At 41.0% G+C, this 18691-nt stretch overlaps 1 protein-coding gene and 1 long non-coding RNA gene across 7 annotated transcripts in view; one reads left to right on the top strand and one right to left on the bottom strand.

Annotated features, from left to right (window-relative positions):
• The window catches only part of LOC132354178 (uncharacterized), a 359922-nt gene extending 354727 nt beyond the window's left edge, over positions 1 to 5195 (bottom strand). For all 6 annotated transcript variants that reach the window (XR_009499206.1, XR_009499202.1, XR_009499203.1 and 3 more), the window contains exon 1: positions 4919 to 5195. This is a non-coding gene — a long non-coding RNA (uncharacterized LOC132354178). The remainder of the gene's footprint in view (positions 1 to 4918) is intronic.
• A 191-nt stretch (positions 5196 to 5386) lies between these two features.
• On the top strand, positions 5387 to 8676 carry RGS2 (regulator of G protein signaling 2). The gene is made up of 5 exons (XM_059905912.1): positions 5387 to 5516; positions 6535 to 6636; positions 6734 to 6795; positions 7373 to 7539; positions 7820 to 8676. Exons 1-5 carry the CDS (start codon positions 5407 to 5409, stop codon positions 8012 to 8014), a joined length of 636 nt encoding a protein of 211 aa, XP_059761895.1. The 5' UTR covers positions 5387 to 5406; the 3' UTR covers positions 8015 to 8676.
• Positions 8677 to 18691: the final 10015 nt, after the last annotated feature.

Genomic DNA, 18691 nt, shown 5'->3' on the forward strand with positions numbered 1-18691 from the left:
GGGGAGAGGGGAATGTACTTAGAAAGGAACAGGGTGAACCACCAGAGGCAACTTAACATCCTTCCTACACTGCACTGAGAAAAATAAATGAATTTTCACCAAGTATCTAATGTAGAGAGAACTCACCCTGTGAAGATAGTGGAGAATTCTTTCAAAATATCAACAGATGGAAATGTCAGCGTGTGAAGAGCTAGACATTTCCAAAACATTTTTCAGGAAGAACTTAAAACATTTCAAAAAGTAACCTTATATCCCTGATGTTCCCAATGGGGCATTTGGAAGAGCAAAAAGGGAGCACGAGGGAACCCAATGGATGAACAGACACCCAGAAAGCAGTGGCATCAGGCAGTGATGGCGCAGAGGCCAGGGCCTAGCGCCTGGTGGAGAGCAGATGCATCCTCCCAGGGACAGGACCACAGACAGAAGAGCCCTCCACTGGCCACCCCCATCCTCAACACAGTGCGTCCTACGCTGAAGCAAGCCAGAACTTGTCCTGGTGCTCCTTGAGTGGTAGACGCTCAGGGCCTGCTGATTCAACCCTTCCACCTGAATGGAAGACCTGCCACCCTAAGAGCAGCAGGAAACAGTGGGTGCTAGGAAAGCAACAACAAAATGGAAAAAAGAATCACCTGGAAGAAACCAGTCCTACTACAAAGTTCTGCTGAACACCGGGCCTGGGCACTATGAGCTATCATCAACCCGGACACTCACGCAGTCCCCGCAGTGTTTTCTTTCCACTTCCTAGCAAAGGAAGGCTGCTATAATTACTTCCACCCTGAAGATATGAAGCCTAGGCACAAGAAGGCTAAGCAATTTGCCTGGGGTCATAACTAAAATAACGCCAGGAACTGGGAACTAAAGGCAAGTATCCCAATTATGGACAAACCCTCCAACCATCCTGCTCTCCTAAGCATAATTTATGAAAATAAAGGCAAAGGTACTGTGTCTTTTGAAGCTGAGGACGTGAGCTCAGCACTGAGGACTTGAACATTTATAACTTGGCAGTTGGGTCAGGGCCTACTGGTATCTCCTTGAAAGCATTGTTCTTTTATCAGTTAATCCGGTTAAGATTTGGGAATTTTTGTTGGTTTACAAAAATGTGTTTGGGAGAGAAAATCCACGAGGTTTTAGGTTCTTGCGAAGTAGTCCATGGATCAAAGACCTTTGAAAGCCAGTGTCTAAAATGAATTAATACTCCCTACATAGGAACAGTCAGCAAGCTGGAAATACCAGTGCAAATGGATTCCTTATTTACTAGATAAAAAGAAGCCTTTCTTCACACTTAAAAAAAGATTCTCTGCAACTGATATCATATAGACCTTTGAAATCTTGTATATTATGATGCCAATATCCCAAGATTTCAAAACAGTAATCAATACACACTTGACATTTTCATGATTTGACAAAATTCTGTGCACAGAAATTAAAATCCCAGGAGAACAAATGCCAGGAAAGAAACCCCTAGTTTTACCTCTGCAGTTAATAAGGCAATATGCCATCTATGTAACTTATTTCATCAGAAAGTGTTTCTAACCGCCTCCTCTCCCCTGAGATTCCATGTGGTCCACTGTCACAGAAGAGAGCAGTAAGAGGCAGATACTGGAAATGGTCCCCCAAACCTAGACTTCATACTAAGTGTTCTTCAACTACAGGAACCTACTAGAGGTATTTCAATATACATTAGGATTTTTATTCGGAAAGAAAAAAAAAACTTGTGATGCTCCTGTTGTTGGTTTCCAAAGAGAATCCAGGTGCTTTACTTAGTAAGAGGGAATTATTAAATTTAAGTAGGCCCTGCCCGCATTTGAAGTATGACATACTTCATACGATGGGTGAATTTAAGGCAGAACCATGGAAGTGCTCTTACTGAAATTACCAATACAAGGACCAGTAAAATCATTAACTCCTCTATAATACGTGTCAAGTACTTGGTTGAAACTCTGATTCATTCCTGACAAAAACACTTTCTCTCTTAACAACGCCTAGGTATGAAAATTACCTTCTGAGAAAGAGAGCAATTATGAATTTTAAATCTCAGACCATATTAGGAGTGAAGAGTAGAGTACATAATCCTGTGGGGTCACAAATTCATTCACTGTGGGGTCATATGTTCCGTCTGTTAAAAGAATATTCCACCCATTAAAGTTAAATGAGAATAAGACCAAAAAGGACAAAAAAGACAGACAAAATGACAAGACAGGTGTCACACTTCCTCAAATACACTCAACAATTAGGATACTAAAAGTTTTCATTATTTCCAATTACTCATCACACCGTTTGACACAGGGCACTTAATTTCCTAATTTTTTTTCCTTTTTTTAAACTTCTCACCAATTTAAGATTTCACGAGGTAAGCAACAGGTTTACAGCTTTTACAAATTTAGGAACTAAGATATCTTACTGACGAAAAAGCACAGAGTAATACACAGAATGATCCTTTTCTTTTAAAGCATATATCTTGTTTCCTAACTTTCTAAAGCATAAGTATGAAAGTTATTATGTATAACTATTTTCAGATAATAATAATAATTTTTATTAATAATAACATACAGTGGGTGTGGAAGAGAGAAGTATGGCAGGGGACACTTCTGCTTTCCGTACTCTCCTTTTGGTGTTACTAAAAACTTGTATTTTTTGTTTGCCTTCTTCTGTAACTTAAATTTTTTTAGATACAAAAAGTTCAAGAACCACCGTGCAAGCTTCCACCCCTTATGCGCTCAGCAGACAGCCTCTCCAGTAAAGGGCACGGTAGACTCAACATGGGAAATGTATGTGTAGTTCATCAAGCCACTCTCAAGCTGAGGTCTGGCTGTGCAGTATTTACATCCTACTGCATTGTTTCTTCCTCCAACAGAAGAATGGAAAGCATGTGTCATCTTCATATTAAGCAACCCCATTTACCTAAAAGCCACTCGCAACAACAGCAAAAAAGGGAAGTCATCAAACACTGCAGTTTTCGCTTTAAATGTACGTCTGCCTGCCTTAACTTCAGTTGTCAATCGGAAATGGTTTGCAAAAAAAGCAAATAGTTACATTAAAAACTTACAAGAAACATCTGGAATAGTCTATATTTAAACCAGTTACTTACATGGATATACATATACCTTCACGACATACATTCACTGTCGTGAATGTATTGAGATGATTAAACTTTTCTGGCTTGAAGATCTCTGAAAAAGTTCAAATCCTAAACAGTTTACTTATTTTCTTATTTGTTTTTTACCCAGAGAACATTTATTATGTATCTATTACGAGCTTGATACTCCACAAAGCTGTGACGTTACCTTGAATTTTACTAGTACTTACACATTTATAACCTAATAAACCCTGAATTAATCCTTTAATGATTTTTCTACCTTGAATAGCTATGCTTCCAGATATTTCCTTCTTCCACGCACACGCAAATTTTAAAGAAAAAACAAACTTTTGTATAGTACTTTAAAATTTGCAAAGGCCTTTCACGAAAGATTCCCATAATATACAGTGAGGCTGGCAAGAAAAACACATTCGTTACTCTTAACAGAGATGAGAAACTGGTGCTCAGGGAGGTGGGATGCGACTGCCCCAGCAGTTACTTAGCATTTACTGGTGAAGCTGAGACTCTATAACTACGTATCCTGACACAAGCCCAGCTCTCTCTCCTTGCTGCCTCTGAGTCAGAACTCCTGTCTTTTCCACTATGAGTGAATTCTACCATCCAAGGTTCTAAGTGAAAAACATACTGAGGTTTAAATTAGCAAGAAAAAGCAAGTGTCTGCATATTTCACATATTTAATAAATAAGTACTGAATCATCAGAAAGTGAAAATAGCTGTAGGAAATATGCAAAGTTCTTTCAGAGATGAAGAGCATAGGCTTGAGAAAAACTATATTCTTACATTTCACAAACATGCTTTCAAGTATTTATTACTGAAATCTAAATGATTTTCCTTTCCATAACTGAGTACATGGCTCTCCTCTTTAGTAATAATTGCAGGTTTTACTCTCCAAGTCAAACTGGGAGCTCCAACTACTGGCAGCTCATCTTAAGAATATGGTAAACTAGTCCCCATTTTCTTTTAACAGTTCTAATGCAAAGCAGAGAGAATATTTGCAGTCTAATACCTTGCTGTTAATCTCACTGTCTACTTAGACGCTTGAGGGAAAACCACTAGAATATTCCACTGCACGGTTCTAATCATGTTATCTGATATCAAATCATTTTCGAGTTGAGGTTATCTTCTTGTCCTTACCAATCAAACCGTTTAACTCGTGCTACAGCAAGATGATTTTTGAAGACTTCACAGACTAAGCTTATTCAAGCTAACTGTTAACTTCTCCCTCCCTCCACCGCCACCTCTCCTTTTTGCCAATTAAGTGTTCTGGTAAATTCTAAGGCAACTAAGAATGACTCAGAAGGAAATCTTGCATCCTTGCACTCTTACACTAAAATGATTCAGGTGTATAACAGCTGCGAGGTCTTGGTGTTTCCCTCTATCTCATCGTAAGGAGGTCTGTGATTTCTCTTTCTGTTCTGGAAGGACAGGGCAGCCAAGGACTCCTGAGGGATAGTCTACAACCCCACGGACAGACCCAGCCACGTGCCTGCTGGTGATCAAAACTGCACACCCAGTGAAAGCACTTTCTCCTGTCCCTTCCCTGACTAACGTTCATCCCCAAACGTGCTACGAGACGCCCAGGCAGAATGCAAAGTCAGTCACACCACCTGCCTCTGGACCGTCGCCTTTCCTCCCATTGGCGGTTTCCTTCCTCAAATTAAATGGAGTCGCAAAGAGGAACAGATGAGGGTCTCCCCACGGCCTCAGTTTGCAGACCAAGAAAGGAGGTGTGGGGAGAGGGCGTGCGCTCCAAAAAGGGGGAAACACATCCTAATTCAAAATAAGGTAATTGCATTCGGGTTCCCAGCAAGCAACCTTTACCTGCGGGGCAATCGTCGCTCGCTTTGGGGTCAGGAGCACGTGAGCGTGGGGGAGGGGAGGGGATGGAGAAAGGGAGGGGGAGGGCGAGCGTCCCGGCCGGGCCTGCAGCCGACCTGGCTCCCTGCCTCCACAGCCCTGCGACCCCGCCCGGCCGCCACAACTCGGCAGAGGTGTCTGGCGACCACTCGGCGGGAAACTTCTCTGCTCCCACACCAGCCCGAGCCGGTCGCCGCTCTTAGCCCGACTGCGCACGACGCCGCAGCCGCAGACGTCAACAGCCCCCTCGCTTCCAGACCCTTCGCCGGCAGCCGTGACTGCGCAGACGGGCGCTGACCTCGCCCCCATGCCCGGCTGCAGCTAGCCAATCGGCGTCCGCTGTTGGTGGGCGTGGCGTCATCAGGCCCCGCCCCCGCGCCTCCGCCTTTTATAAATACGGCTGCGCACAGCCGGTTATCTAGAGCAGTAGTAGTCTCAGTTGGAAAACGATAATGCCTAGTGCTATGTTCCTGGCCGTCCAGCACGACTGCGGACCCATGGACAAGAGCGCAGGCACCGGCCCCAAGAGCGAGGAGAAGCGGGAAAAGATGAAGCGAACCCTGTGAGTAAGGCTTTCTTCTCTCCCCCCGCCACCCCTGCGGACCCAGCTGTCCTGGGCGGCTGCAAACGCGGTACATTTGCGCTTGGAACTGGGTAGCGTGCACCTCTGCAGAAAAAAAAAAAAAAATGTGGAAAAGGTTAATTTGTTAAGTAAGGTTTAAACCTGTGTGGGTAGGTATTTATTTTGTGACGTGAGCGAAGGACTCTCGGGTAGAGTTTAGAAACTGCAGAAAATTCTTGATGCAGAGGCGGTGGTAGATGCTGGTTGGCTTTTTGTCCCCCTGCATCGAAAATGACTTCAGGGAATGCCGAAGCGCGTCCCCGGCATTCGTACGTTGCATTGTAAATTCTGATCAGCTTTACACGGCTGCTGCGACGTAGATATTTTTTTGCTGATCCCGAATATATTCTTTTAAAATCTTTTTTTTAATTGAACAGCAGATCTCACCCACTCAGGACTGTGGAACAAATAATTGTTCTGCATCATCTTCTTAAAATGAGTGTTGTAGTTGGGGGAGGAGGACGGGCAATCTCACACACACACATTCATTATGCACAGCTTCTAGGGTGGTCCAGAGCCTCCTGCTTGAAGGGTAGAAGGGAAGTGAGCACGGGCTGGCTCAGGGCAGTTCCACTGTGGGTTTCATCAAGTGTGAAATGTCTCAGAATTGTAATTAACGTTGCAGAAAAACTGCTGCCTTCTGTGGGCCAGAAATAACATCTGCTTTTTGAACTATGCAAACTAGATTCCTAAAAATACCCTATAATTGTAGGTGGTTCTGCCCTTAGTTTTAAAACTAGTCATTATGTTCAGATGAGTGGATGAAACTAGTGTGTTTAGTATATAGGTGCTGGGTTTAAATGTTAAAGGTGTAAGACTGACAGGAAGAGTTGTTTTGTCTTATTTGGTTTGTCTGTAGCCACAAGGGGCAACTTTATTTGGTAAAAATGCCTTCAGCTGCATTGGCGATTTCAAGTGTGGCCACTAAGTGAATATCCTTTTTCTTTTTTCTTTTAAGGTTGAAAGATTGGAAGAGCCGTTTGAGCTACTTCTTGCAAAATTCCTCCTCTCCTGGGAAGCCCAAAACCGGCAAGAAAAGCAAACAGCAAACCTTCACCAAGTAAGTTGAAAATCTTGTACTTGCGAATGAGCTCACTGCTGAGCTGAAAAGGGAACCTCTGACATGCGTGATCTAATACGCAGAACTTCTCTTGCAGGCCTTCTCCCGAGGAAGCCCAGCTGTGGTCAGAAGCATTTGATGAGCTGCTAGCCAGTAAATGTAAGTTAAAACCTCTTGAATTTGATCCATTTCAAGTATCAGGAGAGTCTAGAAAGGTTGTGTCCACACAGCAAGAGCAGCTTGCCCAAGGGGAATTTTACTTTACAATCCCCATGACATGAGGCGTATTCTTCTCCTTTACTTGCCAGTGATTAACCAGGGAAATGCATGGCTTTTTCACTCTAGGTGGGAAAAAAATTAGCCCCAAACTGTAACAGCAGTTGCTTTTTGTTAAGGTTGAGTCAGGTTTTCCATTGCAAACAGTGTTTTCAAGAGACGTCGTTCCCAGAGAACTTATGGCTCCCCTATAAATATTTGCATTAACAGCGAAGCTAAGTATTTATGTATTTTTGTAGTAGTGTGCCAACTTAAGCGTTTTGCTGACTGGCATCTTAGTCTTTAAAGAGCTAAATTCTGAGGATTACAGGTTGACTGAAATCTAGAAAATTGCTATCATCTAGAAATAATAAAATATGGGGCCAGGGGAATGGGAGTTCTAGGAAAAAACAAAAGGGATTATTTGGTCACTCCGTTCACTGTATGCATGCTTTCTTTCTCCCCGCCCCCCCACCCCCAGATGGTCTTGCTGCATTCAGGGCTTTTTTAAAATCTGAATTCTGTGAAGAAAATATTGAATTCTGGCTGGCCTGTGAAGACTTCAAAAAAACCAAGTCACCCCAAAAGCTGTCCTCAAAAGCAAAGAAAATATATACTGATTTCATAGAAAAAGAAGCTCCAAAAGAGGTAAGGGGAGATAAAAAGTTCCTTGTTTTAGCATGTTTTAAACATTCTCAGCACCAAAGTGAAACGGAAAGAATTGAAGAGACCTCAAATTAAAAGGGGAGTGGGGTAAATGTTTTTCCCCTACTTCTAGCTTTCAGGGAGGTTAATTACATTTCTTCAGTGACTTGGCTGGTGAAGCTAATCACACATTATAGTTTTTTTGTTGTTGTTTTCAAATATTAAATAGATTAATCTCTTAACTCTGAATATGGAATAAACCACTTTTTATGTTTTATTTCAGATCAACATAGACTTTCAAACCAAAACTCTGATTGCCCAAAACATACAAGAGGCTACAAGTGGCTGCTTTACAACTGCCCAGAAAAGGGTGTACAGCTTGATGGAGAACAACTCTTATCCCCGTTTCTTGGAGTCAGAATTCTACCAGGACTTGTGTAAAAAGCCACAGATCACCACAGAGCCCCATGCTACTTGAGATGAAAAAGGGAGCCCAGAAACGAGGACATTTCATTTTTTTCCTAAGGGGAAAGGCTGTCACCTGCCAAAAAGACTGACCTTGAATTCAGCCTGGGTGTTCAGGAAACATCACTCAGAACTATTGATTCAGAGTTGGGTAGTGAAACGAAGCCAGTAGCCGTCTAGGAGAAGCTGGTACTGGGACAGCTTCCGTAACTGATGGAGCACAGGGAAAGCGTGGTCTAAACGTGGCGTGTCTCACGCTGGAAAAGCAGGAGCTTGCGACTGAAAGATAACGATGTAACACTATTGGTCCAGAAGCATTTACAATCAATAGGTCTGGGGTTATGTGGCCTTAGTGAGCTGGCTGTACATTTTTCCCTAAATCAGTCCTTGTTACCACATAGTGGTTTAGCTGTAGTTTCTTTAGTACTAGGTAACCTATGTTTACTATGTGCAAGGGTATTGAAGTTCCTATGACTACAGATCATCAGTACTGTTGTCTCACGTAACTCTAAAACTGAAACAGTCTGTTTGAATTGTCAATTGGTGTGTGTAATAGAATGAGTGCTGTTGTGTAGAAAACGACAATGTCCATTATGAGTGCCAAAACTGTCCTGATGGCAGCTAAACTTTGAAGTGGTCTTTGAATACTTTTAATAAATTTATTTTGATACATAATGTTATTGAATATTTGGTCTAGATGTGGGTTGGGGTAGGTTTTTTTGGTAATTGAATATGGCAGGTACAAGGTGAAATATCTCCTCTCTGGTAAAGAAGAGGTGTCAGTTGATGGGCCCTGTTTAGTGAGAATTGACAATCCTCAGAACTGAGAAATTACAGCTGCAGGGAAGATCTACTCCCATCTCTAATGCTTTCGTAGGTCAAAGGAGGTCAGGTCACATCTTTAGAGCCACCCTAAGATCAACCTTTCTAATACAATCTTGTAAAAATCAAGCTTGTTATTGAAAATATGGGAACATTGGCTTTAAAGCCTTTCATGAGTATTAAAGATCAGCTAAATATGAGAAGTAAAATGATGTAAGAGACAAAGCACCAAAATTATTCACACAACTAAGCTGCTCAAATGAAGAAAGAAACCAAATAAAGAGGAAAGTAGGCCTTTTTTATTTCCCTTGGTTCCAAGTTCCCCCGCAGGGTAATGGCATGAGCTTCCAAGATCCGTGCCTGAAACTGTTCACTTCCAAGATGGATCAGTACAAAATCAGAATTTCCCTGATTTGCCAGCCTTCATTTGGCCAATAAAGAATCTGGGGACTTCCCTGGTGGTCCAGAGGTTAAGACTCCATGCTCCCAGTGCAGGGGGCCAGGGTTTGATCCCTGGTCAGGGAACTAGATGCCGCATGCCACAACTAAAAGATCCTGCATGCGGCAGTGAAGATCCCGAGTGCCGCAACTAAGTCCTGGTGTAGCCAAATAAATATTTTTTTTTAAAAAAGAATCTGGTTGTGTTACTGCAGCTAATGATGAAGGCAAGAAGCACGATTTTGTGGCTTAGACTTCACCTAGAAGTGTGCTCTTTCTCTAGCTGAGAGAGAGGCCTTGAATCTGTTATTTTCCAAACCAGCTACTTAGAAAAGGAATAACTCTTCTCCAGCAGGCTGCTTTTTCAACCTTCTTGATGGTGGTTTTCATTTTGAAGAGGAGGGCGAACACTCATCTTGGAAAACCTAAGCCCGTGTACTGATTTCTCACACCTTTGTGACCTTGGGAGTCCTAATCTGCCCCGGCTCCTCAATTCACACCTTCCTGCCTATCCCACTGGCTCCTGTGAGGTAGTAAGGGGCTTTAGGAAGTGTAAAGCACTTTTTAGAACATTTATCCTGATTCGCCAGAAGAAAACTTGACCTCCCCTGGTTTAAACTGTTTGCCTGGTGCTTGCACTGAACTTCACCTTCACCCCACTTTCTGGGACCAACAGGCACAAGCTCCATGAGAGACATGAACTAGTCTACTCCTGTGTCACCAGCAGCCAAAATAATACATAACAGGTGCTCCATAAATAGTGATAGAATAAAAATTCTGAAGGGTCACTGAAAGAGATTTCTTTGGAGAATAAATAGGTCTGCACAATCCTCAATTTGGAAAGGTTTTGGCCAACAGAGAAACCCGGGAGTCACGCCATGTATCCAATTTGTCACCAAGTCCTATTTTTACTTCAAGTCTCTCTCCAGCCTGCTTTCTGTCGCCACCCTGATCAAAGGTGCCACCATCTGCCCGGGCAACTGCAACAGTCTAAACTCACCTACCCTCACTCACTTTTCCCCCCTCCAGTGTGTTCCCTGCTTTTTAACTCTAGGAAGCCTCGCAACACAGAAACCTGATCTTGTCTCCTGTTGCTTATAAACCCCTGACAGGTTTCCCAAACAATCAGGATAAAGGCATCATCCTTAATATAGTCTAACACCTGCATGGGCTTGACCCCTTCTTCCACTCCAGCCATGCTCCACCACGTGTCCCCCAGCTCTCTCTGCCAGCCTCACCGACCTACTTCTTTTTTTTTTTTTTTTTTTTAATTATTTATTTATTTATTTAATTATTTATGGCTGTGTTGGGTCTTCGTTTCTGCGCGAGGGCTTTCTCCAGTTGCGGCAAGCGGGGGCCACTCTTCATCACAGCGCGCGGGCCTCTCACTATGGCGGCCTCTCTTTTTGCGGAGCACAAGCTCCAGACGCGCAGGCTCAGTAATTGTGGTGCACGGGCCCAGTCACTCCGCGGCATGTGGGATCCTCCCAGACCAGGGCTCGAACCCGTGTGCCCTGCATTGGCAGGCGGACTCTCAACCACTGCGCCACCAGGGAAGCCCTCACCGACCTACTTCTATTCCCCCGTGGGTGCCATGCTCGCTGGTTCCATAGGACCTTTGTGCATCACAGGCCCTCTGCATGGAATGCAATTTTAGCTCTTACTCATCATTCACAGATCGGTGCAATCGTCACTTCCTCAGGGAAGCCTTCCCTGACCTCCTTACCTGGGTCAGATCGCCTTTTAGGTGTTCTCATAGCACCAGCTTCTCTAATTCAGCACACTTAATAGAATTCTCATTAATTTGTATGATAATTAATAATTCTATCTTTTCCCCCTGGATTGCAGATGTCACAGTTCAAGGACTCCGTGTCTTTTTCTGCTCACTGCCAGATCCCAACACCTAGCACCTTGACGGGCACACAATGCCAGCTGCATTAATGAATGCATGAATATTAAAAACTCTTAAATTTTGGTGAAACAGAAAGTATCTACCAATGCACAAGGAACTAAGGACAAGGTTTTAAAAGCCCCATTGCCTCAAACATCTGAAAATATCTGCAGAGCTTTCTTCTTGGCAAAAAAAAATACCTCTTACTAAGCATGTTCTCTATAACTTTTGACCTTTAATAGAAGGAGAAGCCAGATCATAGTAACAAGAAGCAAGAGTTCCAACCGTTTCAGGGCTGCTAAAAGTACAGACTTTATTCAGGTGGTATTTTCCAATGTTCTTTAGTGTAGAACAAGCTGAAATAGATTTCAGTTTAGAAACCACGTACCTCCACAAATAAATATCACTTAATGTTCCCATTTGTTGGAGTTCGTACACTTAGACTCCACAGTCCACTCACTTTGATAGTATTTCATTTTCCATATATTTTAAGTTCAGAAGCATTTCAAAATGTAATTTCATACAGTCCCACTGAAAAAATTAGAATTGTGTATTATCTGTCATGTGAGCCCAGAGAGGCAATACATGAGTTTCAACGTGGTGATTTAAAATGATCACCCAAAATTTTATAGGAAACCGGTCTTTGGTAGAGGGTTTGTTTGACCACATTATTTGATCGTTTCTGGCAGTGATTCTTACCTTGTGGGGTTGGAGAGTGAGGAAGCTGTGTTTTTGTCAATGGCAAGAAGATGAGGTTGAGCTACATTTCGGCATCGTATCCAAGGAGTAGCTTGGAATTGCTTGAGGCAACAACAACAGCCCCAAAAAGCTTCTCCTGTGACCTGCTTTTAAAATCTAAAACTATATCTTTCATGTTTTCCAGACTCTCTATTATTGAAGACCATTATTTTTAGGAACTGCATAGTGTTCTATAACATGTGCTTATTATAATTAATTCTCCTCTGTTGAACATCGTAGTTTTTCTATTATATACGTTTTATAAACACTGTGGTTAATTTCCTTAATTATGTGAGTGTATACACATTATGTACTTGTATACATATTACATATATGTGTCTGTGTAAATGATATATGTATATTAAAATTTTTCATCTTAAAAAAAAAAAAAGAATCACTAGAGGAGTAAGGAGTACATGCTAGCCTAAGGCAAGAGCATTGAACAAAAGCCTGATACTACCCATTGGGGGCCCATGATTCAGCATCACCAGAGTACCTGGCAGGATAAGGCCGGGATGGGTGTAGAAGCATGGCCCAGAACCAGGTGATAGAGGACAGTCTTGAATACGAAAGGTTAGGATTTTATTCTGAGGCGATGGATGCCAATCTCAATTTAAATGTACAAAATAACCTGGGCAGCAAATGAAGGATGAATTGGAGTCAAGCAGATGAATTAGGAGACTGCAGTTATAGCCCAGATGAGACGTGCCACGTTGCCTAAACCAGGACGTTGTCACCAAATAATTCAATGTATTGGGTTGGCCAAAAAGTTCGTTCGGTTAGAGACTCCATTGCGCAATAAAGTTCTTGGTGAAAATGAAAATTGTGTCTTTTATTTGTACTTAAAACCGAAAAAACTTTTTGGCCAACCCAATAAGTTAACAGCAAATTATACATCTATGCAGAGCACTGATCTCAACCACACAGGGGATGGTAAGACATTGGTCCTCTAGGAGGCACCAATTAAGTATCTGATGAAATAATGTTCCAAAAGTAAAACATGAGGTGGGCCATGATTGGCGATTAATTATCAAAAGAGAAGTGCAAGACCCTTTAGCTGGAATGAATCAAGAAACAAAGTGAAGTGGCAATTTTTAGCAGATTTAAAAAATGGGTCGATTAGCAAGGATGAAGTGGAGAGCATCAGGGTGGAGAAACAGTTTAAATAAAGGGAAAGGGGAAAGCAGGATTGCATTTTGCATTGTGCTATGATATACAACAGCTAAATAAACAGATATTGTAGGCAGATATTTTTGATGGGGATGTATATTTGAAAACTATTGACATTTCAATGATTTATTTTTGGCAAATATTTATGAAGAGTTTCTCCGGGCAAGGGAGATGTGAAAGAGCAGGAGAAATGGTCATCTCTTGAGAAGGAAGGAAACGGAAAGGCTGGAAATTCAAAATCACAACTAAAAGCTATGCTTTATTTGTCTTAAAAACTGATTTCTGTAAGATCATCAACCAGCCTAGTCATCAAGCACGCCACTGTTATGGTCCTCTCAACTAGAGCTTGATAGGTCAGATCCTGTGTCCTGTTTCTCATTTGTTCCCTAGACTACCATCTGAACATTGACTTTCTCACACAAAATATATGAACTCTGGAATCTCCCATGTCAAGATAAACTCCTATATCTAAGGCTAAAACTTCTCCACCATGTGGCCTTTTGCTGCCCATCCAATCTTATTTCTCACCACTGACCAGAAACATTCAATGCTGGATTTTCTTACTGTTCCTGAGATATATTCTTTTTCTCCTGTTATGAGATCAAATTGTTCCTCTTGCATAGAACTGCCCTTTCTTTCCCTAGATTTTACTCGTTTTTCAAGGCTCAGATCAAGTTTCACCTTTATGAAATCCTGCTAAGGGAGTGTGTCTTATCTTCCAAATAAATGGTCAATAATAACTGGACCATTTTGGCTTATTCTACTTAATTTTTGGAGTAACTAGTAAAGTTCTAGACCTGGAAGATACTCAGTGCCCATTGATCATTGATTCAGTAATTAGCTCATTGACTGATCGATTCACAAACTCCTCAGTAAAAATGCATGCAGAGATATAAAGGACTTAAATTTGCTAAACTCATTTGCAAAACAATGTTTTTTCAGGAGCCAACATAGTTTTTCATTTTTTTCTTTACGTTTTTGCCTTGCAAATTTAGAAAAAAAAAACTATTAACTGTGTGGATCTTGGATAAGAACCTAACATTAGCTTTTCTCAAATCCCAAATTAATCTGATATTTATATAGTTTAAAAAGCACACTGCCCTATATGGAAACTTCCCTTAAGTGAGGCCGTGTGTTTACTTAGCTGTTGTATATCTTAGACATGTACGGACGTCACACCAAATCAAAATAATGAAAAGGAGAAATGGGCCAAAAAAGAGAATGAGAAGAAACTATTGATATCTGCTGCTGTCTGCTTTGGGGTAAGAAGGGACCTGATTTTTTTTTTTTTTTTTTTTTTTAATGCATTTGCAACTTCCAATCTCACAGGCCTCTTGCCACTTTCATCCCAAATTACTCTTCAGTCTTTCGCTTCGGAATGCAACTACAGCTTGTCTACGACAAGTGCATTTTTAAACTAGGATACTGAAAGAACTAAGAAAATGCACATATGCAGTTTATGTGAGCCATGGTGTAGTCTGAGAAAGATCAGATATAAAGCTTTGGTTTGAGAAGCAGGTGGTACTTAGCAGACCTTTGCCCTGTTTACAATACAAAAACAGGAAAGTTTACAGTATTAAATCTGTTTGGCACAAACCTGTGCCTTCTCAGAAGTGGCCACTGAGCCTGGTAATCTAAATGTCAGGGCTTAAAGTGCTACCTCTTTCTAATTTCTTCTACTTCTGTTTTCAGATTCCAGAACTTCACAAGTCCTATAACTTTCTACAAAAGTGATAGTACGATGATGAACGTTTTAAGAGCAGCCGATAACAATAATTTCTGAAATAATTTTGATCATCAGACAACTATTTTTAGGAAAAAAAGTCAATAATCCACCCCCTATTGAAACTGTTAATAAAGTATCTCTGAACTTTGAGACATTTTTCATCCAGAGAATGTAGAAAGAACCCAGAAACAGCACTAAACATAAAATCAGTAAAGGAGTGCGGTCCAATAAAAAAGATAATGTAATATAACATAACATGCCACATAGGTAATTTTAAATCTTATAGCCACATTAAAATATGTAAAAAGAAACAAGTAAAATTAATTTAACAATATATTTTATATAACCCTGAATATTCAAAATGTTATCATTTCAACATGTGATCCATATAATAAATTATGAAAGAGAAATTTTATATGTAATTTTTCTTATTAAGTGTTCAAAATCTGGTGTATATTTTTCACTTATAGCACATCCAGGTCCACACCAGCCACATTCCAAGTACTCAGCAGCCACATGTGGCTAGTGGCTCCCTTATTGCAAAGCGTAACAGTAAAAGCTGAGTCTGAGATGACAGATTATAAACCAGAATAAATTTACACTTTGCCTTATTTTTTTCCAGTCCCCAAAATATACTTTGTAGCCAGCAGTTCTCAAAATCCTTTACCACCTTGCTGCTTTGAATTAGGAAACCTGCCTTCTATTTGCTGTATAAAGGCAGTCCAGCTAGATTGCCTGAGATCAGATCCCACCTCCAACTCGTACTGGTTGTGTCACCAAGCAGGGACATATTATGCAACCTCTTAACCTCACTGCCTCTCAGCTATATAACAGCAAGGAACAGATCCCTTTAACAGGTCTTTCTGCTCTTTTGATTTTTTTCAAAATACATAGATGGATACATGTAAAATGCTTATAACAGTGCTAGCAAATGATGTTTAATAGTAAACATAGTAGTAGTAATTATTTATTTAAGCATTAGCTACTAACACTACTTGGTATAATTTTCTAGACATGATGGAGATCAGTAAATATTGTTCACTGGAAGACCACTAGAAAATCCTGACTTGAAAGAACTAGTTTCTTAAGGGAACTGACTCCTTTGCACAGAATTAGAATTAGAATTAGGATTAGGATTAGGATTAGGATGTTGCTTTCACACATTCAACAATATTCAACCCGGTACCCACTAAGCAGCAAACAAGATACATGGTCTCTGCCATCATGGGAATTTCTGTTGCAGTAGATGTCCCCTCTACAGTCTTCTCGCTTACATCTATCATAGGATGATTTTGTCTGCAAAGAGTCGAAAACCCCAATCAAGCTGGCTTGCAAAATATGGAAATTCAAAGATAGGATTGACCCCAGTCATTGTGCAATCCGGGCTCCTGCTGTGACTGGGCATTGTTTCTCTAGCCCTCCTCTATACTTCAGCTTTGTCAACAGACTGGCTTCCACCATGGTCACAAAAGGGAAGAACCTAGGGGCAGGACAGGAATAAAGAGGAAGACTAGAGAATGGACTTGACACAGGGAGGGGGAAGGGTAAGCTGAGACCAAGTGAAAGAGTGGCATTGACATATATACACTACCCAATGTAAAATAGATAGCTAGTGAGAAGCAGCCCCATAGCACAGGGAGATCAGCTCGGTGCTTTGTGACCACCTAGAGGGGTGGGATAGGGAGGGTGGGAGGGAGACGCAAGAGGGAGGGGATATGGGGATATATGTATACGTATAGCTGATTCACTTTGTTATACAGCAGCAACTAACACAACAGTGTAAAGCAATTATACCTCAATAAAGATGTTTAAAAAAAAAAAAGGGTTGCCACTAGTGAGAGGAGTGATGGAGACAAGAGATTGCTCCTCCAAGTACAGTGAAAAAGGTTTCTTAAGTCTCCTTGGGTCAACCTGTAGCAGTCCAGAGAAGAAATCATGCACAGATTGGCTTAAGGTTGGGCTTTTAAAGGATCCTTGGCAAAGGTGTGGAATCATCACCAGGATCCAGTACTACTCAGCCCAGGAGAGGGATCATGCCTAGGGTTGAGGTAGGTTGCTGAAGGAAAGTAGGGTTTTGTTAGTAAGGAGGAACTGAAACTGTGTGGGTGATCAACAATGTCTATGACACACTGCTAAAAAGGAACTGATATTTGCGTGATTGTTCTAAAGCCACTGCAGAGGCAGTCCATGACTCAAAACAGACTTGGGGAGAATACCAGAAAATGGGCCGTCGTAAAGTGAAATTTAGAACACACATGATTTTTATCCCAACTGCATGGACTATTGTCTTTATCAGTTCAAACATGACTGGAAAGTATTAGATGAGCAAATAAATATAAAACAAGGAATATATTTAGAAATTTGATTTGCAGCTCCACTGCTTACAACACTACTTTCTAGTGTATTGCCTGTTCTCTTGGAATTAGAGTTTTCCCTTTCTAACTCACCCTACATACTGAGTCAGATTACTTTTCATAAACACCAACTTTACCATATACTGTGTTTCATTCAGTTTCATTGCTTTCCTATTTCCAAAGTACCATAGGAAGAGCACTGGATTGGGAGTCAACAGAATGAGATTTCTGATCGTAACAGCATTAACCATTTAGTTACCTGTCTAGGTCACCCATCACCTCTCAGCACCCCAGTCACTTCATCTTCTTTTTTTTTTTTTAAGAGTTTTGTTTTGATGTGGACCATTTTTTTTTTAAGTCTTTATTGAATTTGTTACAATACTGCTTCTGTTTTGGTTTTTTGGCCCCAAGGTATGTGGGATCTTAGTTCCCCAACTAGGGCTCGAACCCGCACCCCCTGCATTGGAAGGCGAAGTCTTAACCACTGAACCGCCAGGGAAGTCCCTCCAGCCACTTCATGTTTAAGGGAGTTGATTGGATAGTGAAATCTCTTCTAACTCTAAAATCCTGCTTGGCTTTGGATCTTCTCTGCAATCTGCCTCTCCCCTAACAACCTTAATTTTCCCCCAAACAATCTACCATAAAATCACTGCTTTAATCTCTCTGCTTGCCTCCTTATCCCCATTAACAAAGCCACCATCATTTCACTCATATTGACCTGCCTGAATAGGTTCCCTACTCCATTTATCCTACCCATATCCCATAGATGCTTCAAGACTTAACTCACATTCCCATGGCACACCAGTTTATTAATCTCTGCATCTAATCTCTCATTCAGCAAATACTTGTTGAGTGCGTACTCTGTGCAAAGCACTGAGGACACCTCGTTGAATAAGAGAGAGAGGTTTCCTGCCCCTGGAACTTACATTCCACTGGGGTCAATAGATAATGAACAAGTAAACAAACAAGTCAATTCTAGATTATGGCAAATGCTTACCAAAAAAAAAAAAAAATAAGCTAAGTGGTGAGATAGGGAGAAAACTGGGTGGTCTGGGAAGGCACATTTTAGCTATGCAGTATTGTCAGATGTTCTGTGAATTTGTATTGACCAACTGATGAACTAAACAAAAGCCTGGTTCTGCTTTGCAATAACAAATCCTCTTTGAATAAAATAGACGTAAAACTTGTTTTAGCTAAGCCATAGCTTTCTATTAATTCCAAAATAATTTTTATCCGTAAGAAAAAGAATCTTTTCAAGAACGTATTACATTCAGTGTTTTTATATTCTAAAATGTAACAACCCCTTGAGGTATTTCTCAAATCAGTAAAGATACGAGGTTTTTGCTGGTAAAAAGTTTTTGCTACTGTTATTATTTTGATACTCCAGGCTAATGTTTCTAGAGAGCTCCTGACCCTCTGATTATTTTTTATGGTTTATTTCCTCAGGTAGCAACCTGCTTCTCTTCCTAGTATACTCTCATGTTACTGACTTTATCACATACTTTATTCCCTGGGATAAAAACCTGTCACTATATATACTTTTTATGAAAG

Source organism: Balaenoptera ricei, chromosome 1 (assembly GCF_028023285.1).
Source record: "Balaenoptera ricei isolate mBalRic1 chromosome 1, mBalRic1.hap2, whole genome shotgun sequence".
NCBI classification, from domain to species: Eukaryota; Metazoa; Chordata; class Mammalia; order Artiodactyla; family Balaenopteridae; genus Balaenoptera; species Balaenoptera ricei.

Excerpts from the sequence above, each read along its gene's own strand:
- RGS2 (XM_059905912.1), top strand. The coding sequence starts at position 5,407 with ATGCCTAGTGCTATGTTCCTGGCCGTCCAGCACGACTGCGGACCCATG. Across the intron at positions 5,517-6,534 it reads GAAAAGATGAAGCGAACCCT|GTTGAAAGATTGGAAGAGCC; the intron begins GTGAGTAAGGCT and ends TTTTCTTTTAAG. Across the intron at positions 6,796-7,372 it reads TGAGCTGCTAGCCAGTAAAT|ATGGTCTTGCTGCATTCAGG; the intron begins GTAAGTTAAAAC and ends CCCCACCCCCAG.